General features: G+C 42.8%; 1 protein-coding gene across 3 annotated transcripts; it reads right to left on the minus strand.

Moving 5' to 3' along the window:
- Window positions 1–321: 321 nt before the first annotated feature.
- On the minus strand, window positions 322–22,507 carry DYRK2 (dual specificity tyrosine phosphorylation regulated kinase 2). Of its 3 annotated transcripts, none has more exons than XM_048835847.2 (3): window positions 22,321–22,507; window positions 21,510–21,646; window positions 322–6,379 (listed from the first exon to the last, which is right to left on the minus strand). In XM_048835847.2, exons 1-3 carry the CDS (start codon window positions 22,373–22,375, stop codon window positions 4,778–4,780), a joined length of 1,794 nt encoding a protein of 597 aa, XP_048691804.1. In that variant the 5' UTR covers window positions 22,376–22,507; the 3' UTR covers window positions 322–4,777. The 3 variants fall into 3 exon arrangements, with proteins under 3 accessions (XP_048691804.1, XP_048691805.1, XP_074980474.1); XM_048835848.2 differs by lacking the exon at window positions 22,321–22,507 and adding an exon at window positions 14,277–14,383 and having other exon boundaries at window positions 21,510–21,607; XM_075124373.1 differs by lacking the exon at window positions 21,510–21,646 and having other exon boundaries at window positions 22,321–22,504.
- Between the last annotated feature and the right edge of the window lie 1,254 nt (window positions 22,508–23,761).

Below are 23,761 nucleotides of genomic sequence, written 5' to 3' on the forward strand. Positions count from 1 at the left end.
GCCAAAAGCTGCCTTTGGACAAACAACAACAAAAATCAGGATCCATTAATGTGTCGACACTGTATATAGGTCCCGCTAACCATTTAGGCCCAGATCCTCAAAGGTATTAAGGTGCCTAACTCAATCAATGAGAGTTAGGGACCTAAATACCTTTGAGGATCTTAGCCTTAGGGCCTCCTACTGCACTGCTGAAGACAAAGGGCACTTTGCCATTGACTTCAATGGGCACAGGAAGAGGCCTTTATTTGTCTAGGAAATGCCAGCATTCCAAGGGCTCCATATGGTCAGAGAAAACCCAAACTGCAGTAGAAAGAGGAAAAGTAGGACATAAAGTTTTATTCTGAAATGATCTCTGGCCACAACAATAAACTGTAACAAATATGCACTAAAACAGTCTTACTCCTGTCATCAGCTGTACAATACATACAGTATCATAAAACTGGCCACTAGGATTAAAATCCACTACAACATATTTCATGTTAAGTGGCGACAGCAGCATCTCACAGAAAATTATACAAACATATATACACAGTCCACATTCAATCATTTTTCACGTTTTCAGTACACACAGTTGCAGCATATTACAGTCACGTGTCTAAGTCGTTGCTCAATACAAACCCAAACTACTGCTTAGACGTAATTGTAGCAGTTGAGCTGAGTAATTACAATTTGTAGCAGAGATGTACAAGCCCCTACAAACAATAATTCACAAATGCTTTTTTTTATTTAAATGCTACCGCAGCATCAAGTTGGGCAATATTAAAATCTTTACTGACAGCAAGAATTAAAAAAAAAAAAAAAGTCTCCTACTTACCAGAAATATTCTTGATGGGGACAAAAAGGTGTTATAAAAATGGAGAGCATCAAATAATACACACACTTTCCTAAAGATTCAAATATAGCCCAATGCTACTTATGTCTAAAGTGTTTTAACATTCTTATGGAGTCCTTTATCGCTCCAAACCACCCATCAAGTTAAAAGTGGCTTAAGTGCCTTGCACCCAAATTGTAAAAATCCCTGGCCATCTTTATTAGAGCCAGGCACATATAAAAGGAATGCACTTTGGTTCATACCAAATGCCCTGGGATTAAATCACACTATAAAATTAAGCAGTTTGAGGTAAATTTTTACAAATACAGTTGATTTCCACTAGTGTTACCATAACAAAAACATATTAAAAAAATCAGTCTGATGTTAAGATACAACTAACCATGAAGTGCCATCTTTAACCCCTTAAGCAACATAGAAGTTACTACAATAACAGAATGTTTTATCTGACATAGTGTGATTGCCTTATGTTTTCTATTAAGGCTTTGAAAACGTACAGGATGTTTTAAGATAGATCTAGCATTTAAAAATAGATTTCATCCTTATTATCTAGTATTCAAAGGGTTAAACAGGCCAAGATGTCTGCCCTACAAAATGGCATTTATAACAAAAGGCACATTGTTAACACCAAGAGCACAATCTATCCTCTGTTGTTAATCTACACGTCTTGCATCACTCTGTTGTTCCAATACACTTAAGTGGTAATGAACACTCCAGTGGTGCAAGAAACTGAGCCCAATGAGACTGCAACCAAAGACAAGACAACACTGTGCTATTACTAAATCTGAAAATAGCTCAGACATCTCTAGACAATGGTAACATGTGAGACTAAGCACTGTTTCCAAGCCACTTCTATCAGCCTAATTATCAGAGCCCTTATCATTAAATCACATCAAAGCAAGAGGCAATATCAGTTTCTTCCCCCCCCTTCTTTTTACATTTATAAATAAGCTACAATAACAAGAGCTATATCAATAAAATCCATAATATAGCTGCTCTTTTAAATGGAAAGGAAGTTTACTGTATTTGGGTTAAAAATAGCTCTGCACACTATATTTTGGCTTAAAAGTTTCCGGTAGCATTTATGAATAAAGTCCATCACAAATGCATTATTGGTATTTAAAAAACTGGTTACATGAAAAAGAAAATGTAGTGGTTTTAGTCTACTAATGACCCATGAACATTATGTATATTTTCACCTTAAATTTACATTAAAGGCAGGTACAGGTTCCAATGTTTAATTTAGAAAACATACGGGGCGGGGGGGGGGGGGAATCATTTTTTCTAACAGAATGGAATTCCTGATTTATCCCTTGCTGATTTCCTAAACAGCTGGAGGGTAGGAGCTTAACTGGTTTATTTTACATGTAAATAAATGTTTTTCCAAACCTAGAAATTACCAATTGTCAATCACCAGATATTTAGATTCCAGAAGCCACTGTTACCTATTTGTATTATATTTCATTTTTGAATATGATTCCATACATGTTTATATATTGCACTTCCACATATTGTATAAAATTGTTTACATTTAACACTTTCTAAATAATTTAAAATTTGACTAGAGGCAGGAAACTATAATTTAAAAAATATAGTAAGAAAAATTAGTTTATCAGTGTTTGAATGTTTAATGTTATCAATCATCAATAAACACCATCCTTTATCAGAAATTAATTTTCAGGATTTCTTTGTGTACTGACTTTTTGGCAAATAGTTGTATTATATGTTTCCTGAGAGTAGTGTCATTTCTTTTCCATACCCCGCCCCCAGAGTCTTCAGTTAAATAAAACTTATGTTGCTTTCTTTTCAAATGAAAAATCTGAATGAATATGAATGAGAACTTAACCGGAAACTTTCTTGGCCTCTCTGGGGACCATGCTTTAAGTATTTTTAACAACTTTTACAAGTAATTTAATGCAATCTGTGCATATAAACATTGTTTATAATAAAGTTATTGAAGTTTTATTCAACCCACCCAAACTTCTCTTGTTCTGACATTCGCAAATCCTTCTAGATTATGTTCTACTTTCTTCAAAATTTCCTTTTCATGTACTTCATACATCCAAGGTAGATCACGGTCATTGCTTGAGATATAATACTGATTTTAACAAACTGTTACTAGTGAAAACATATTACATGTGTGACCATTCTCATCCTAACTCTAGAGATCACTCCTTGAAAAAGACCATCTTCCTTCTCTGAGTTCAGTTTAAAAAAAAAAAACACACAAATACAAATCTACTTAAATCTCTACCATTCCTTCAAAGTTTTCTTCAGCTACCATGCTAAAGATTAATTCAAACCACTTATCTTTTCCTTAATGTTTTGTCCCCTAGAGATGTAGTGCATCAGTTTATTTCACTGATTAACTTTATGTCTTCCAATCATTCTACTGAGGAAACAATTAACACTTGCAGATGCTCAGAATTAACAATCTTTAGGTTAGTGACTTTCTTGTCTAGTGTCTTGTTTTCTAAAAATGAATAGTTATCTTGAAGGAGCAAAACAACATTTGCCCTTGTACACTGATTTGATCTGAAGTTAAAATGTGCCAAAGAATTCATAATCCATCAAACAGATTATCTGGAAAAAAAAAATCTGTGAAATTTGTGTTGCATTAACAGTCTGGAAGATACAGTATGAAAATGACAGAGCAAACAGCTCTGAATGTATGATGTAGTGAGGCCTAGCTGTACTTAAGCAGAGAGAGAAGAAAACAGGAGAAAAAAAGGAAACCAAACATGAATATAGGTTGTACACCTAAAGTTATGTGCAAAACATTTTGCTTTATATAACTTCATCTATAGAAAGTAGCTCATTTGTCACATTAACACATATTCCCACCTTCATTTATTCTCCCACTGTCTGTTCATCTCTCTCTTTTTTACATAATATGAATGCCACTTGGGTAATTTTAGTGCTGGACACAGCTTCTTCTCTTTTTTTTGGCTTACATTTGAACATTTATTTTAATCATTAATGTTGTTTTTTCTTTTCAAAAAAATCTATAGGATGTAGCTATATCATTGTTACAAATATCATTTCTTCCAAGCGACTATATGGAAAATGAAAACATGCTATGGCCCCCATTCCACAGGTGCTTGACTGTACTTATGTGACTAGACTCACCGGCATCAAATTAAGCACTTGTGTAAGTGTTTGTAGGATCAGGACTTATATCTGTAAATGAATTCAGAGAAGGAAGAGTATTGCAAATTTACCCCAAGGGCAGGGGTGAAAGTAAGATAAAAGACTTACCAGTATTGGCCCCGGGAAGGGGCAGGGCCTTGGGTGGAAGGGGTGGGGGTGGGGGGTCAGCCTCCCCCAGCCAGCCATTCCACGCTGCCTGGCCTGCACCACCCAGGGCTCCGGTGGCAACTGAAAGGGCCCGGGGCACCAGCCGATGCTGCAGTAGCAGCAGCTAGGAGCCCCGGGCTCTTTTAAATCTCTGGGCCCTGGGGCAGCTGCCCCATCCCCCCCACACTGGCAGCCCCCGGGGGGGGGCGGGGAAAACGGGGAAGTGACTTTAAGGAGAGTCCTTAAAGCACTGCTGCCGGTACCAGCCCACTTTCACCTCTGTCCACGGGAAAACTAACATGAACCATGTGGAAAAAAATGGTTAACACCTTTGACACTAAGCTGTAATGCATGACAGTCGTGTTGTAACCAGTGGCCTGCCACTGATGTTTATTACTGTACCACACTAATTACAGTAAGGCTAATTGTACTTTAGAAAACAAACACTTTTAAAAATAAGTATAAAAACTTAAAGCATTGTCCCCATATTTTTATAAAAACAAAATCAAAATTTCTTACATTTAAAATGAGTGCTGAAAAGATACAAATGAATAAAGTTATTGAGCAAATAAAAATCTGAGCTACTTTTTCATACGAATAAGGCTCAGCAATGTAGCATTTCTCGTATGACCAGCATTGGGTTATTCAAACTCAGCTAACGAGTTTTGGCAACACTGTTCTCTGCTGAATATTCCCATTGGCATCTGTCATCTGTGCCAAATTAGTCCTAAGTTTTGAAGCCGAGCTTGATGTTGGAGGTAACTTGGAAATTGACGTTATAGCACCAGTGCTTTCTGTTATTCGTTTTGCCGATGCCTTCTCTCCAGTTGGAGGCTTTGGCAAACGTCTCCTAAGCCAGGGATGCCGTAAAGCCTGACTGGGTGTCATGCGTATAGCAGGATCCCATTCTAAACACTGTTTTAAGAAGTCAAGGAAGAGGGGATCATCACATCCCTTTAATGCGTTCCCCCACTCTCGGCTCTCCGGTGGGCCACGCAATTTTCCCCTTCGGGAGCGGCCACCATTGAGTATTATAGAACCATCAGACAATGTGGTAATGGTACAATAACGGGGATAACCTTTAGAGCTCACAAAATTTTTGGCTCGTTTGGATGAATCCAGTAGTTTTTGGGACGGCATGCCCAGTAGCTCTATCATACAAGCCAGTTGGTCCCCTTCATCTTCTCCAGGTAAGAGCGGGTAACCGGTTAAAAGCTCTGCTAGAATGCAGCCCAAGCTCCACATATCGATAGGCATCCCATAACGAGCACCCAGGATCACTTCCGGAGCACGGTAGAAACGTGACTGAATGTAAGTATAGACACGTTGATGCTCATAACAACTAGAGCCAAAATCAATAACTTTAATACCACTTCTACCCTGTTGCTTCAACAGAATGTTCTCTGGTTTAAGGTCACAGTGAATGATTCTATTCTTGTGCAAAGCATCTAAGCACTGTAAAATTGAGTGGGCAAACTTGCGGACTAATGGCAGGCTGAAGCCCTGAAATTTGTTTTTCTTTATTAGCTCGTAAAGGTTCATGCTCAGCAACTCAAATGTCATGCAGATATGGCTGCGGAATATAAAGTTTTCCAGCATGTGAATAACATTCATGTTGTTATCCTTATCCTGTTTCCTTAGATGCTCCAGAATTCTAATTTCTTCTGCAGCTTGGCGGTGGAAACGTTTTTCATTTCTCACCATTTTTAACGCCACATGTTGATGGGTCTTGTGATCATAAGCCTTCACAACTTGCCCAAAACTTCCTTTCCCTATTACTTTCAGGACCTCATACCTGTATGCAATATGATCATGGGGTACTTGCACGTAAGACCCCTGGTCATCATCATAACCACTATTGTTTGGACCTTGAATCACACCTGGCCGCTTCTTTGCATTTGGACCCAAAAAGTATATTTCAGGGTAACTGAAAATTTCATGATGCTCAAAGGTTGTTAGTTTTTGCATGTATTGCTTCATTGCTTGCTCTGGTATCATAAAGGAGGCTTTCACCTTCCCTGTCCCATCTGTCGATTTTAAAGAACTGGAGCTCCCCTGTCGTCTATGAGCACTGTCTATCTGTCTGTCCGGCACCACTGACAATCCAGATTTGCTTACTGCTGCAAGCCCATTTGGTTGTGTTGTTAGAACTGTCCTCTTGTTGCTATTATCTTCAAACAGCTGTTGAACCTGAATCTGTCCGTGGCTACCAACGTGCAGGTGCTCATTCATTGTGTGCTTATTGCCTCCAACCTAAAATTCAAAATAATATTTTTCCAATTAGAACATTCAGTTCTACATATTTTTAATGTTTCAAAATTACTTCTTCTGTCCCCCCACCAGGCCCAATTTACTTCAATTAACCATTTTTCTAAAGCTGCTTACAGCTAGGTTAAACATATGACCAATATCCCAGGATATCTTTCGTTACTGGTCCCATTTTAAAGATCTTACCATCTCTTATACTTCTAGACTTTCCTCACTGTCATGACCATTTAAATAAGAGGTCTGCAGCAAGGCAAATAAGGGTATGGTAATATCATGGGCTTAATAATTTCTCCAGAGAATCTGTAAGGCAACAGCCCAGTAATATCAAAAAATATGCTGGAGGGAAATTAAACTTGACTCTAGAGAATACAAAGTAGCAGTTTCAGTTATGCTTGAGATTCACATCACCGGCAGGAACTTCTATTGATAAGGCACCTTTAGTTCCCCCAACTCCACAAATTCTTACAAATCAGGATTTTAACTCCTTCCAAAATTTGCTGTGGGACAAAGGCTGTCATATACAATTTTAAATGGAAGGGAATGAGTTTTGACATTTCAAAAGAAAAAAAAATCTGGATGTTACGAAAGTGCAAGAGACCGAGTTTAACATTTATAGACTCTATAGGTACAATTCAGCAATGCATTTACATCAGTAGGACTTAAAGCACACGCTTAAGCAGTTTGCCAAACTGGGTACTGTATTTCTATTACTATAGCACCTATCAGGATTGATTGCTGGACACTGGACAAACACTAAACCATAAAAAAAAAAATCCATGCCTCAAAGGGCGTACAATCAAAATCTATTTTCCGCTCTCTGTAATTAAAAAAAATTAGGACTGGATTTAGAAATTATGTTTTGTTTTTGTATAGTTTGTATGATGAATTAAGCATGAATCTCAAGCATTTTCAAACAATAAAATATGTGATCAGAGTTGCGAAAAACAACTATTTACGTAACAGCTATTTGTAATGAGAAACAAGAAATATATAAGCAAACCCTTGTTCCTAACACAGATATCTTTGTAATTTCTCATTTGCTTTATGCGGAGGACATTCTCTCTCGTAAAAAGGGCCTTAAACAATCCATAAATACATTAATTTCAAGCTGTAAATTAAAATAAAAAATAACTTTCTGTAACTTTACAACTCAAATTCATCCTTAGTGTAATTCATTTGAAGTCAATGGAAGAATAAATTTGAGTCTTAGAGTAAAAGGGTAACAAAACTAAGTTTTAATGTAATTAATTAATTCAAATTACAGTAACAAAAATGTAGTCAATGTACTGATGGGATAAGCTTGGGTCTAAGGACCTGATTTTTGAGTGGTCTCAGAGCCCACAACTCCCAGTGACTTCAAGTGAAGTTGTGGATACTCAGTATTTCTGACAAACAGGCCTTAAGAATCGAAATGCATCTTCTTCATTCCTGCCTGTAATGAACTTGGATATATCAGTTATAATGACGTGGTGTCTGATTTTTCTATATTAATTTCTTGGAAAAACTTGCAAGGATAAAATAGTGAAGCTAATGCTATGCAACCCTAAGTGTTTAAGATTCATTTAACAAATACGGGTTCTAAGTCATTAACACAACCATATCAATCTTTGAAGTCAATTTCACAACTCCAGTATCAAGACATGGGCTGTGAATGACACTCACGGATTAATTTCAAAAATATTATTGAAACCAGAATGCCAGACTACCTCTGTGATATTACTCATGTGGGACATAAGCAAAATAAAGGCATTGTCTTTGGTTAGTTTTCCATTAACGTACTGGACAAAGATTATTGGATGAATGTCTTGATAAAATCTTGTCAATAACAAACTTTCAGTTTTTACCAGTGACAGACACTCAAAGGTAGAACAGAGAGGCAAGATGGTTTTGCAGATAAAGAACTGGGCTGGGACTTTGGAGATCTCCCAGCTCTACCCCAGATTTCCTTTAATCTCTTTGACCCCTCAATTCCGTATCTGTAAAATAGGAAGGAAATACTTCCTTTCTTCCACTCTTTGACTGCTTGTCTATTTAGAGTAAAAAGAAAAGGAGTACCTGTGGCACCTTAGAGACTAACAAATTTATTTGAGCATAAGCTATCGAGAGCTTACAGCTCACTTCATCGGATGCATGCAGTGGAAAATACAGTGGGGAGATATATATACACAGAGAACATGAAACAATGGGTGTTACCATACACACTGTAACGAGAGTGATCAGGTAAGGTGAGCTATTACTAGCAGGAGAGCAGGTGTGGGGGGGGGGGGGAACCTTTTGTAGTGATAATCAAGGTGGGCCATTTCCAGCAGTTGACAAGAATGTCTGAGGAACAGGGTGTGTGGGGGGGAGGGGGAAAAAACATGAGAAAATAGTTTTACTTTGTGTAATGACCCATCCACTCCCAGTCTTTATTCAAGCCTAAGTTAATTGTATCCAGTTTGCAAATTAATTCCAATTCAGCAGTCTCTCGTTGGAGTCTGTTTCTGAAGTTTTTTTCTTGAAGAATTGTCACTTTTAGGTCTGTAATCAAGTGACCAAAGAGATTGAAGTGTTCTCCGACTGGTTTTTGAATGTTATCATTCTTGACGTCTGATTTGTGTCCATTTATTCTTTTATGTAGAGACTGTCCAGTTTGGCCAATGCACATGGCAGAGGGGCATTGCTGGCACATGATGGCATATATCACATTGGTAGATGTGCAGGTGAACGAGCCTCTGATAGTGTGGCTGATGTGATTAGGCCCTATGATGAGGTCCCCTGAATAGATATGTGGACACAGTTAGCAATGGGCTTTGTTGCAAGGATACGTTCCTGGGTTAGTGTTTTTGTTGTGTGGTTGCTGGTGAGTATTTGCTTCAGGTTGGGGGGCTGTCTGTAAGCAAGGACTGGCTTGTCTCCCAAGATCTGTGAGAGTGATGGGTTGTCCTTCAGGATAGGTTATAGATCCTTGATGATGCATTGGAGAGGTTTTAGTTGAAGGTGATGGTGAAGCTGAAGGTGATGGCTAGTGGCGTTCTGTTATTTTCTTTGTTGGGCCTGTCCTGTAGTAGGTGACTTCTGGGTACTCTTCTGGCTCTGTCAATCTGTTTCTTCACTTCAGCAGGTGGGTACTGTAGTTGTAAGAATGCTTGATAGAGATTTTGTAGGTGTTTGTCTCTGTCTGAGGGGTTGGAGCAAATGTGGTTGTATCGTAGAGTTTGGCTGTAGACAATGGATCGTGTGGCACGGTCTGCATGAAAGCTGGAGGCATGTAGGTAGGTATAGCGGTCAGTGGGTTTCCGGTATAGAGTGGTGTTTATGTGACCGTCAATTATTAGCACCGTAGTGTCCAGGAAATGGATCTCTTGTGTGGACTGGTCCAGGCTGAGGTTGATGGTGGGATGGAAATTGTTGAAATCATGGTGGAATTCCTGAAGGGCTTCTTTTCCATGGGTCCAGATGATGAAGAGGTCATCAATGTAGCACAAGTAGAGTAGGGGCATTAGGAGATGAGAGCTGAGGAAGCGTTGTTCTAAGTCAGTCATAAAAATGTTGGCATCCTGTGGGACAATGCGGGTACCTATAGCAGTGCCACTGATTTGAAGGTATACATTGTCCCCAAATGTGAAATAGTTATGGGTGAGGACAAAGTCACAATGTTCAGCCACCAGGTTTGCCGTGACATTATCGGGGATAGTGTTCTTGACGGCTTGTAGTCCATCTTTGTGTGGAATGTGGGTGTAGAGGGCTTCTATATCCACAGTGGCCAGGATGGTGTTTTCAGGAAGATCACCAATGGATTGTAGTTTCCTCAGGAAGTCAGTGGTGTCTCGAAGATAGCTGGGAGTGCTGGTAGCGTAGGGCCTGAGGAGTGAGTCGACATAGCCAGACAATCCTGCTGTCAGGGTGCCAATGCCTGAGATGATGGGGCGTCCAGGATTTCCAGGTTTATGGATCTTGGATAGCAGACAGAATACCCTGGTTGCGGTTCCAGGGGTGTGTCTGTGCGGATTTGTTCTTGTGCTTTTTCAGGGAGTTTCTTGAGCAAATGCTGGGAGTGGATGGGTCATTACACAAAGTAAAACTATTTTCCCAAGTTTATCCTCCCCTCCACCCGCCCCACTGTTCCTCAGAGGTTCTTGTCAACTGCTGGAAATGGCCCACCTTAATTATCACTACAAAAGGTTTCTCCCCCTCCCCCCGCTCTCCTGCTGGTAATAGCTCACCTGACCTGTTAGAGTACGTATGGTAACACCCACTGTTTCATGTTCTCTATGTATGTAAATCTCCCCACTGTATATTCCAAGGCATGCATCTGAAGAAGTGAGCTGTAGCTCACGAAAGCTTATGCTCAAATTAATTTACTAGTCTCTAAGGTGCCACAAGTACTCCTTTTCTTTTTGCGGAAACAGTCTAACACAGCTGGTACTCTGAAACCTGTCTATTTAGAGTGTAAGCTACTCAGAGCATGGGCTTTCTCTATGTGTCTGTATGGTGCACCAATGGACAAAATGGAACACCACTCTTGGTTGAGGTCTCTAAATTTTACTGTAATACAAATAACTTGTCATTCTTTCAGCTTGGTCTTACACAAATGTGTGAAGATTTCTCCTGCCATCTCACCACCTGACTTACCGGCCTCAAAATGTATGCCAAATCAGTAACCAAAAGTGCACTAATGTCAAAATGAAATTCAGAAATGATAAGAGTACACTCTGAGATCAAGCAATGTTTTAACTGCGGAGGAAAGGGCTTCCCCAGGAGAAAATCCCCCGTGTAGTGCACCGTTAGCAGATTACATTGTTTTATCAAGGGTTTTACTCTAATATGACAGACATTTCTTTGTAAAATCATTTGCTTCCTGAAAAGCAGACAACCTGGATGAAAGCTTGAGGTTTTGATGATATTCTTTCTGTTTGCACATCTTTAGTTTTCATAATATGGAAACCCTCTAGAATTCTTGGTGATTCTTTCTGCTGAGTTTATTGTTTTTCTACATACATCTTGACTCAGCTCTAATAACAGGTCTATTTTATTTCAAGATTGTAACATGACTGCATATGTTTATTTGCAAAGCCATTTGGGCCCGGGCAATCAAATCTGACTGATCTTAAATGAAGTTTTACAACATACTGGCGTTCAGAGCAAAGGAGCTTGTATCATTCAAGCATAGTGGAGAGAGACAGAATATTGAACTAACTGCTTAAATTCTCAGAAACACCATGAATTAAACCACCAAGAAGACTTAACTGCCCTGTGACCCCTCCGGACAATTCCTCCAGGTTAAGTATGAAGAATATTGGTGTGGCAGGGTCTGGAAAGTTGCTCTGCTCCTGAGCATGCTATATTTCTTTGGTGGGTAAAGACAGGACTTCAGTCCACATAGCTGTCAGGAAGGCATATTTCACAAGCACGAAATTACTTCGAGGGTTTTTTGGTTTTGGGAGAGGGCTACGGGGAAGGGTTCAGTATAAGCAGAATTAAAAGACTGTGTAAATAAGAATCACATAAAAAAGTGGCGTTAGGGCAAAGTGCAGGTTGCAAACACTAAAGCCAAGAAATCGGAGAAGTTAAGGTTTCTTCTACAACATTAATTCAACCACATATTGTGATGCACAGTCACAACAAAACTAGAACATACTTAAGACACGAGTAGAAAATACTTCTTATGAGCAGTGAGACTGAGATGGTGTTGAGGAAGAAACCATCTCTCTGGCAATTCTTTAAGTGCTCAATGCCACAATCTAAACCTTTGAATTCATTTTATTTTTTCATTTGATTCGCCTGGTTTTAAGGACTATTTGGCTTCTGCATTTTACAAGTACTGTAGGTTTCACTAGAGGATGTACATTTCTTGAACTGTAGCTATTTGTCTTGTATCAGGAGTTAAAAAACAAATCCATTTATCCACTCACCACCAGTAGCGAGTAGGAATTGTTTCCTAATAAAGCTTTCAGATAAGCTTTCCAAATATTAAATATAGTTCTGCCTTCCTGAGCCTTTAGACAGTTTCAGTGTTTCTCTTGCAACACACAGGTTTTCTAAGCAGAAGAATGAAACTAACAAGACTGCTCAGTTTTTTTACTGCTTCTCACTGGATTCTAGATAGCACTTCCCTGGCTGCTGACCAGTCATTCAGTTTCACTCAGCTGCTTCTTGAGACTGCATGTACAGAAGCAGAAGTAAGTACTAGAAAGCTATTTACAAGGGAAGAGGGCTCAAAAATAGCTGACACACCACTTCCCTACTCCCACAGCATCACATAGTTCTGGGGTGGGAGAGAGCTCTTTCTCCCAACCAACAGCCTAAACGGGGTTCAGATTTATCAGGCCCCTGCTAATCAGATATGAAAGATGGCACCTCCCTCTCCCACACAGGATCCAGGGATAGCATATCATAGGAATCACAGCACTCTTCTTCTTCCAACCAGTTTGGAGGGATGGGGGTTGAATATTCACCTGGGGTTTTGCCTCTGTGCATCAACCTCTGCCTAGCACAGGGGTAGGCAACTTGTGGCTCTGGAGCTGCATGTGGTTCTTTGGCTGCCCCCTTGCGGGCAGCTGTTTTTTGTGGGGTGCGAGTTGCAGGCTCTGCCCAGGAGGCACTTACCACAGGCAGCTCCCAGCTGGCGGTGCAGCAGGGCTTAAGTAGTCTGCCTGCCTGCCCTGGCCCCACGCTGCTCCCAGAAGCAGCTGGCTGCTGGCACGTCTCTGCGTGCCCGTTGTGGGAGGGAGACAGCAGGTCTCCATGCACTGCCCGCGCCTGCAAGCACCATCCCCGCAGTTTGCCAAAGGGAGCTCTGAGGATGGTGCTGGGGGTGGGGGCAGCGTGCGGAGCCACCTCCCCCCACACCAGCGGCACGCAGAGACGTGTCAGCAGCCAGCCACTTCGGGCGCAGCATGGGGCCAGGGCAGGCAGGCAGTCTGCTGAGCCGTGCTGCACTGCCGACCGGGAGCCGCCTGTAGTAAGCGCCTCCCAGCCAGAACCTGCACCTCACACCCCCTCCTGCACCCCAACCTCCTGCCCCAGCCCAGAACCCCCCCTGCACCCAAACTCCCTCCCAGACCCCTCACCTATTCCTGCACCCCAATACCCTGCTGCAGCCTGGAGCCCCCTCCTGTTTATATTCAAATGGCTCATTACAAGGCAACTGTTGTCTACCAATAAAACTCATGGAAGTTCTTGTGAAAAGCAAGTGGACCTGCTCTGTCTGTACTAGTATGTTCCAACATCCAACAGTTTGAAAAAGTTTAAAGTCAGAAATAAAATAGATCAGCTAAATACCTTCAGTCAAACAAATGACAACCACAAAGAGAATGACAGAAGAAGAACAGCGAGAATTTCAAAATGATTGGACTGAGTCTTACGCTTTTATAGTGAGTTCAGCTGGACTCCCATTGTGCCCCGTTTGAGACAAGAAACTACCCAACAATAAGCAATCAAACCTAGAAAGACATTTTGAAAAGAAAGCTTGGACGTTTGCTGAAACCTAGCCAGCTGGAGATGCAAGGAGAAAATCAGTAGAGGAACTCCGACGCAAAGCAGAGCAAACAAGACGTACGTTTGCTAAATGGATGAAGGTGTCGAGTGGAACCGCAACTGCTAGTTTCGTGGCAGCTCAAGAAATTGTCAAACGAGGGAAGCCATTCACAGGTGGAGAATATGTGAACGAATGTTTCATTAAAACATTTGAGCACCTCTTTGGCAATTTTAAAAACAAAGGTGAAAGAGTTAAGAAAAATTAGAGAAATGCCATTATCTACGAAGACTGTAAAGGACAGAACTATTAAGACGGCCGCAGACATAACCAGCCAGCAGGTTAGTGACATTAGATCAGCACCAGGTTTTTCTATTGCCTGCAATGAGACATGCAATGTGAATGACATCACTCAGGTTGCCTTACTCGGCAGATACGTTAATGATCAAGGTCCTCAGGAAGAGCTGATTGCGTTTTTGCCACTCAAAGGACACGCCCCGGGCGAAGATATTGCATCTGCTGTCACTGAATGTCTGAAACAAAAAGATACTGACATCAACAGAATAATTGCTATTGATACAGATGGAGCACTGAGCATGAAGAGCATAAAAGTTTTGTTTCTTTACTTAAAAGAAGTATGGAACACGACGTAATTTCATTTCACTGCATAATCCACCAAGAGGCGCTGTGTGCACAAACCTTTCCAGAGGAAATCTCAAAAGTAATGGAAATGATCATGCAGATTATTAACAAAATAACAGGTTGTTAACAAAATAATGGCAAGCGCTCTCAATCATCGGCAGTTTTGCGAGCTTCTTCAAGAAGTTAACAGCCAATATTCTGATCTTCTCATGTATAACAAGGTAAGATGGCTTTCCAGAGGTGCAGTCCTGATGAGGTTTGCGTCCTGTCTGGAGAAAACTAGGGTGTTCCTCCAAGAAACGGGCCTTAAATATGCAGTGCTAATGGATCCTCACTCGCTGCAGAAATTCAATTTCATGGTGGATTTAACTTCTCATTTAAACGTGTTGAATAGGAAGCTACAGGGAAAAGGAAATACTACAAGTTCGGTTTTGGAAGAAGTTCTTCCATTTGAACGAAAGCTGTCTTTGTTTGTAAGGGACATTGAGATGGGCATATTCGTGCATTTCCCAACACTGAAGCAATACAAACAAACAAACAAACGACTGTGACATTGACGTTAGGTTCCTTGCAGAAACAGTCATCAAAATGCAGGCTGCATTTGCTGACCAATTTCACGAGTTCAGAAGGAAAAGGCCACTTTGTCACTTCTGTTGAAACCACTTGAAGCTGACACTTCTGCATTGAATTTTTCAGCATTTGCGGGAATCAATCGAGCGCAATTTGAACTTGAATTAGCGGACTTGCAAGACAAGGATTTATGGAATTCAAATATGAAAGATCTTATCACTGAACTTGAAAATCTGGAAAGGCAGAAATCCACCCTGGGGCTACAACACAAGTGGTCTGAAATAGACAACCTGAAACGGCAAGACCAGATTATATTCAACTTTTGGAATTGTCTACCTGATCTGTAGTCAGCTAAAGAAATACGAATTAGGGCTTCTCTCAATCTTCGGTTCAACGTACTTCTGTGAACAAGTGTTTTCCAACATGAATTTCATCAAAAACAAACTGAGGAGCCAACTGCACGATGTTAGTCTTGAGTCCTGCTTGAAAATGAAAATCACGGCATATTCACCGACCATTGAGCAACTCTCTAAAGATGTCCAACAGCAGAAGTCACATTAAAAGTATTGGTGACTAGTAATAACTTTAATATATTCAATTATTTAGTTGATAAATTCTAACTCTACAAGTAGCTTTGCATGTGATGCAGCTCTCGAAAAATTTTGGTCAAAGACAAAAACAAAAAAATGGCTCTTCTTCTTTGAAAGGTTGCCGACACCTGGCCTAGCAGGTATAGTCCTCTGGATAGCAGGTGTTGGATATTTTTTTCAAGATCAGACTTGTAGAACTTACATGCTTCCCCAGTGAAGCTTGTAAGTTCCATGAACCATGCTTAATGGGCCTGTGGAGCTATAAAGGGCTATATGCTTCGTAGTCCCGCAGTGAACTGCTTGTTGAACTCACAATCCTTTCATCTGACAGTGTAACCCTGAGAGGTTTATAAACGCCTTCAGCTTCTGCAGATGTGTTTGTAAATTCCTGTAACCAAACAGCTAGAGAGTTATACATCTGCATATACCCGCACAGCATATACATCTTAATAGGATGTTTTCCTGCCCATATTTTCAAAATCATAACTTTTTTTATACATCATTTCTTTTCACACTTATCAAAGTACACAGTGTTCACTAAAACTTATCTACATATCATGTCTGAAGCTGAAAAATTCCTCTGCTTGAGTTATTTGGGAATATAAATTACAAAAGAGAAAAAAATAAAAGTAAAAATGTTTTCTCTCTTTACCATTTCATAATTCTAAACTGGCTGCTGCAAAACTTTATTTGTTCGTCTTATGGAAATGGGTAGGATGGGGTACATAACATCCACATATCCCCTTAAATAGAGACCCATCATGGAAAAATTTAGTCCAAAATAAATATATGTTTCAGAAATGTATCAATGTGTGAGGACAAGAGGTTTCAAGGGAAACTGTTCTACAACCACAACTATACTAGCTGTAAATACTTTAATAGTATAAATTGTGTCCAGTGTTTTAAAACCAAATGGGACTGATCAGCAATCAGTTGTACATGTGTGGGCGATACCCAGTCAATACATAAATCTATTTTAGGATTTTCTATACTGCCCATCACTGTAGGATCAAGTAAGCCTTATCCAGAGTAGACCATAATTCTTCCTGGCATTTTCACTTGTTAATTGCATTTCCCAGGAGCAACAAGGTGCTCTATGTAGTCAACACTGAGGAAATTATTTTTCAACTTCAGTTTTTAATCTCAGTTGGTCTCAGGCGCTGTACCCAAAATCACCCAAAGGAAATAGTTGCGCTATAATTATTTACAATGACTTAATTCCACCAAAGCCCAAACAACAGTTTATGTTGTCATCAGAACCCCAAAATGATAAAGTGAATCATATTAAACAAGCAATGTGACGGGCTGACAAAGGCTCTGATTGTAGAGATATCAAGTAGAACCAGGACTTGTCAATCTGATGTTACAAAAATAGGTGGGGGAAAACATTTTGTTAAGGCAATAAAATACTTCTAGGAAGACTGTTACACAACTTACTCTTCTCTCTAGGCTAGGTCAAGGCACTTGGCTTTCAGCCTTGTTGCTCACAACACACCAGAGACATATGGGTATCATGTGTAGCACACTTCATTGCTTATTTAGTGGCTTACAACACAAGCACGCATATGTATGAATGCCCTTTTTTTTATAGATGGATTCAAGTGCTTCTGTGGTTCATAACTTCTAAAAATATCTCCTTATTAGCCAATATTATACCAATGTAGCAGCATTATTGAAATGATTTTGATTATTATCATGTGTTTTACAGATCTAAGACCAAGTCCCTGCCCTGAAGAGCTTGCACTAAGTATCAGATATTTAAAGCACACACAATTTTCATAGCGTGGACCACATCTTAATAAAGAGACTGTCTTACGAATGCCTCTCCTCGCATTCATGATTGTATAGACATTTCCACTCAAATTCACATAACGTGAGCAATTATGGCAATGAGAGTAACTGATTATATGGAAAAGTAACAGTAATAAAGTAATGTATTTTCAGCTGTCTTAATGAGATTTAGCAACCAAAAACAAGGAGAACTAGCAGCATGTGACCAATCAGCTCTTCATGGACCACAATTTGGGAACCTCTGTTATACTGTAATTTAAGTTAAATGTTAGAATTATGAGTTGAGGCAAAAGAATAGGGTGTAGATGCAAGATGGTCAGTAATGGAAAGCTAACTACAAATTGGGAAATTTGGGGAGGGTCATGAAGAAGGAGAACAAAGTTGCTTGATGCATTGTAGAGGAAGGTCAATCCAGTCCTAGGCAGTGGGAGAAGGAGACTAAGAATTGCAATAATACAGAAGAAGCTGGCAGAGTGGTGCGTACAAGAGTGGGTGCAACAAGTAATAAAAGCACAGATGTAGATGGGAGCAGAGGGCAGAGATAAGAAGCTGGCAGACGGACCCTGTAAGACATAAAAAGTTGAATTAATTCAAAATGAATATATATATATATATATATATAAGGTCATGTGAGGTTCAGTCTGTTGGCAGTAATAGGAAGGCCTTGAAAGAATATGGCCTAATTGGAAAAACTGGACCTGAAAGGTAACTGATAAGATAACTGGGGCCTTTTCTTCCTTCCATGAGGCATAGTAAATAATATGGAAGGATTGTGTGTGTTGAACCGGCAATAACTCCAAACTGGCCAAAACCTGGTTTTTAGCTAAGTTAGAAACAATGACATCACTTGTTTGATAAAAGGTATAAGAGGGTGAACTCTTTAAGGGTTCATTGATAATAGCAGCCTGATCAAGTTGGAGCTGACCAGCATGGGTCCAAGCACCCCTAGGGTTAGCCCTTTTGTGAGTATTATGATCAAATGCTTATATATGCTTGTTATTGTATGGATGTATTAAACTGCATTTAATTTAGGCTTTTTAGATATGTTTAGAGCAATTGTAGAACTACTATTCAGCCGTGAGATTGAATAAAGGAATTTATGGTGAAACTGGCATTGTGGCAGTATTCTATATTAATAATAATAATTCTAACAGACTCACAGAGGGATGGGGATTTACATGATCAGGGCAGCAGGTAAGGAAGATTATCTTTGTTGCAGCATGTTGATTGGATACAACAGTGGAGAGATGAGAGACTGAAGAGAAAAAGTTACAGTAGTTTAGGCAAGAAAGAAAGGATTTTGAAAGTAAGGAATAGAGAGGAAAGGGCAGATTTTGGAGAAGAGAAGGACAAAGAAGAATTAGTGATGCTCCCATGTTTTTGAGCCTGACTGACCAGAAAGACAGTGGCAGTATCAGTGGAAAGGGAGAAGGAAAGAATTAGGAGGAAGCCACACACTCTTTAAAAACGAAACAAACAAACAAACAAAAAACCCTCTACCTGGTGCATACACAACAGCCTGTCTGGTTAGCAACACAGATTGCCATGATTACACAACCTCTGTCCTCATCTTCACACCTCTATCTCTCTGACCATGATCCCCCATGAAGCTATACTACACCAACAATTAAATTGTTGACCAACAAGGTGGGAGACAGAATTTTGACAGGAGTTGGACCTAGACTACTTAACTCACTCCTGTAAGAGGTAAGAATGACAATGGACCTCTTCACTTTCAGAATTAAATGCAAAACTCATTTTTTCCCTTGATAAATTCTTCATATACACAACACACTCAAATCCAGTAAACCAGCCAAGCTATTTCTCCTACAGTCTGGGAAGGCAAAAGGGATAGATTGTTATTTTTATTTTTAGTTACTTGGGAGGCACTCAGACACTGTGGTGATGGGGAACATTTAAGTATACGGATAGAGGGAGGGAAGACAGTTCAGATAGAAAGATGAGAAGTTCCATTTTAGACATGACTGATTTGAGGAAGCAGTGGGACATAAAGTTAAAGGGATTTTAATCAGTCAGTGTTAACTGAGGTCACTGGGACTACAGTTCCTAGAATGATCATGTAACAGACATATCCAAATGGTTTTTAAAGTTACAATCCGCTATTCTAATGTCACATCTGATTCTTACTATAAAAAGTTATGTTAGCATCTTCTACCAACCACAAAATAACAACCTACAAAATTTAGAGGGACAGCCTGCAATATTTCTAAAACAATATTCAAGGCTAAATATGTTGTGTGCAGTAGATCATATATCCCAAAAGTACAGATTCTAACAATCAGAAGTTATAAGGACCCGAAAGCTAACAATACCGGTGGTTGGCCACCCTTGTGCATTAAAAAAAAAGCAAAAAAAACCACCCCACTAGATTGGGGGTCTGTACTGTCAAGACTATCTCCCAACTCTGTAAGTAGAACTATGCAAGTGGATCACTATATGCCCATGCAGAGCCTCAATTAAGTCCAGGGAGCGCCACAAGAATGGACGCATGAGTCTGCACAATCATTACTTGTGTTTTTTTGTTATTATGTCTTATGTTCTGTTCTTAAAAGAAAATTTTAAAAACTGCCTCTAATTCTTTTTAACTCAGTCAGCACTTCAACTCATTCACATATGTGTAACTCAGAACAAAATTTGGCATTTGAATTTGTGGACACATACTGTATTTTACGTATATAGTGACGTTGATTTTATGCATGCAGACACAAATTGTAGACTATCACATTCTTTTCCAGTGCACCCTAAATGTGTTATTTCATTAAAAAAGCCTATTCTTATTGTAAATGGCCAATGCTTTTAACACAAAAGCATAGAAAGTCAGTGCAACAGTAATATCCAAATGCAGAGTTTCACCTTCCATCAGCCCATAATCACATTACAGTTTAAAGCTCTGCCATATGTTTACCACGATAGCATGTGAGCATCCAATAAAGTAAATATTAGCTCAAAGAAAAATATTCTAGCAATGCTTTTTAAATCATACATTTTTCACCCATTTAAAATCTATGAAATAAAAACATGAGCTATTTAGTGCTAACATATAATCATATAGACCTGCTATCCACTCAGCCACACATTAAGGAGAGAGAGATGCCCTCTTGCATCCATAAATAGTGGTACACTTGTGAATTTCCATTCCAATGGGATTAGCTAGGACTGGAAGATAATGTGAGATATCACAGACCTGAAAAATAAAAATCCCCTTCAGGTCAGGCAGCACACGCCTCTTTAGGTACACTGTGCTGTAGCAGCACTGTCAGCCTTTCATCCACCTATTGCCCCTGAATACAATCATAGTTGTTACCTTGGGAAAGAGCTATCAGCCTGAGCTAATCAGACAAATGAGGAAAGAGCAGCTTTCATTCCCCACTGTAGTAAAGGCCATCCTCTAATGACAGTGACTAACCTCATTTTCAAAGCAATGTCATTTCATGGGAACCCATGTACCAAAACAGGCCTTCCATGCCAAATCCACGCAAGGTGCCAGCTTCAAAACGAGTCATGCAACATTTGACCAGACCCTTTCAAATGAAATGAGCCCTGTCTATACATTATTCGTTTTACAGAGAACCACCTGGGAAACCCTCCTACACCAGAGGCCTGCCCCCCTTCGCACAGGACTCATGGCCGCCAGGGGTTCTATCCCAACCATCCAAACTTCAAGTGACTCAAAAAAGTACCCTCCCCAGCCCCATCAGAATACCTGTTGAAACCAGGCTGGTAACAGGAATAATGAGACATGATGAGACAGGCAGGATAATTAACAGGGATCCTACCGCCTTCTGTCCTTTCTAGCCTCATTCACAGCTCTCTGGCAGACGGGCAGGCTGGCAGCCTGACGGCACCTAGCACATTTATTTCTATTAATACGAAGGGGGAGGCGGCTGGTGGGAGGTTATTGCATTTGGAGAATGAACATGCTCGGGCGCTGCAGAGCCCCAGGCACCACGGGGAGGATGGGGAGGGTCCTATGGCCCGCACAGGGTCGCTGCAAATAGATCAAGCCAGGCCTTTGCCCCCTGCCCCCTCCATTCCCGGCTCTCACCGTGTGGGCGGTGTTGCTGGACCTAAGCGGCGGCAAGGCGATGGGTGATGGCGGGCCGGTCCCAGCTCCCGTCCGGGATCCCCCGGCTCCGATGCCCGGGGAAGACTGCAGCTGGCGGCCACTGTCCCCTCCCCTGCCTGCCGAGGAAGGGAGAGCAGACGGTGAGCGAGGAGAGGAGCCCGGTGGGGCGGACCTGGCTGACAGCACGCAGGCTGGGGAAGGGGGGAGGAGGGGAAGCCTCCTGCCGCCGCCAGACTCTGTTTTGCCGACGCAGAAAGCCCTGGGAAGCGGCCCGCAAACGTGGCACAGCGGAGGGAGCAGGAAGGGCCGGGATCGGGCCCCGCGTGTGCGCGGAGCTTGTCAGCCCAGCGCAGCCCTGCGGGCCGCGATGGACCCCGCCGCCACCGCCGCCGCCGGGCACATGCCAAAGGGCAGCGCAGCCCGGATGGGCGCCGCCCGCGCCGTCTGGCCGAGAAACCCCCCACGCAGCCAATCCGATTTCCGCCGCTTCCCTTACTCCAGATCCCCGCTCCCCACCGCCGGGGATCCCGAGCCTGCGGGAGGACGGGCTGGGGATACGCGCCCCTTCGGGGGCAGGGGGATACAGGCAGCCTCTGGGCGAAGAGGTAACACTGCCCGGCGCCGGGCTTCCCTCCGTGCCCCGGCCCGGGGCAAATCATTGTTCCGCCGCCCCGCCCCGCGCCGCTGGGGCCGGGAGGGCAGCGGGCCGAGCCCCTTCCCCCGGCCCCCGAGCAAAGGCCGCGTGTCCCGGCTGGCCGCTCCCGGGCGCTGCGCCCTGCCTTCTCCTTACCCGCCGGGTAGGCAGCTCCCGCAGCCGCGCTCGCCGAGGCTTTCCGGGCTAACATGGCCGCTGGAGAGGAGGCTGAGGGAAAGGCATGTCAGGGCTGCTCCGCTGCGCTCCTCCTCGGCCTCTCCGGGCGGCGGCGGCGGCGGCTTTCCCTCCCCGATCCGCTCCCCCCCGGCCCACGCTCCGCTGCATCCCCCCGGCCCCGGGCCCGCCGGACAGAGCGCAGCCCCGCTAGCCTCCTTCTCCTCCGCCGGCAGCAGCAGCAGCGCCGCCGCCGCCGCCCCTGCCCAGGCACATCAGCGCCCCGATCCCCTCACATAGAGCTCAGCGAGAGCAGGGGAAGGCGGCCGGCCAGGACCCTCCCCCCCCCTGCACACACAGAGCAATAGGAACAAACAGCTCTGGAGGGGCGATCTCCGCCCCCAGCCGCTTCTCCTCCCCGCCCTCCAACCCCCGCCCCCCCCCGCCGCCCCCCACACACTCGCCCCGCCTGGCCCCGCCACTTTCACTTTCAGTAGCGAAGAGCCACACGAGCACGCCCCGAAAGTCCCAGCAACCCCAAAGGGGAACCGCTCCCCGCCCCCACCCCTCCCTCCGCTCCTTCGCTCGCTCCCCAAGGGCCTGGGCTGGGCGGCCGCGGTGACCGTCTCCTGCCTCCTCGTCTGTGCAGGTCCCCCCGGGGCAGGCAGAGCTCCAGTGACCGTGAGCTGCATGCCAGCGGCTGTTGGCTGCAGCTCGCCGTGCAAAAATTAGCCCCCGTCCCAAAGAAATGATTTCCTCCCCCTTTTCCCCACTTGCCTGGCTGAGGGCAGTCAATTCTGTGACACTCACAAACGGTGACAACTACAAACTATGCCCGCCCCCCCCCCCCCAAAAAAAAAAAAAACAACCACATTCTCAATCACCTGCATTTGGATGATGTGCAGAACCCATCATCTGGGCTCAAACCTTGAGAGCGTCAAGGTGGCCAGGGCATCAATGGGGAGAGGACAGAGAGGGGGAATAGAAGTGAATGGGGTTGGGAAGAGCTGAAACAATGTTGGGATGAGAGCGGTACCAGCTATGATTAAGACTACGTTTATGTCACGGAGGTCATGGAAGTCACGGAATCGGGAATCTGTGACTTCCAGAGACCTCCATGACATTCTCTGCTTCAGCCCCAGGGGCTGCCGGACTCTGGAGCTGACAGCCAGTGGAGCCTTGGCAGAGTTCCAGCGACAGGCGACAGCAAAGTGACAAGTGACAGGGAGCCCCCTGCAAAGTTCCAGCAACAGGTGACAGACTCCAAAGGGGGCCCTCCTCACAGTTCCAGAGACGTGCAACAGCCCCACGTGGGAGGAGGAGGGGGGATGCCTAGGGCAAATGGCTGGGGTGTCCCATTTTCTCCTTGGGAAATATGGTCACCTTGCAGCTCCTGCTGTGCGTGGAGCCCCCCCTCGCCTCC

Source organism: Caretta caretta, chromosome 1, assembly GCF_965140235.1.
Source record: "Caretta caretta isolate rCarCar2 chromosome 1, rCarCar1.hap1, whole genome shotgun sequence".
Classification (NCBI taxonomy): domain Eukaryota; kingdom Metazoa; phylum Chordata; order Testudines; family Cheloniidae; genus Caretta; species Caretta caretta.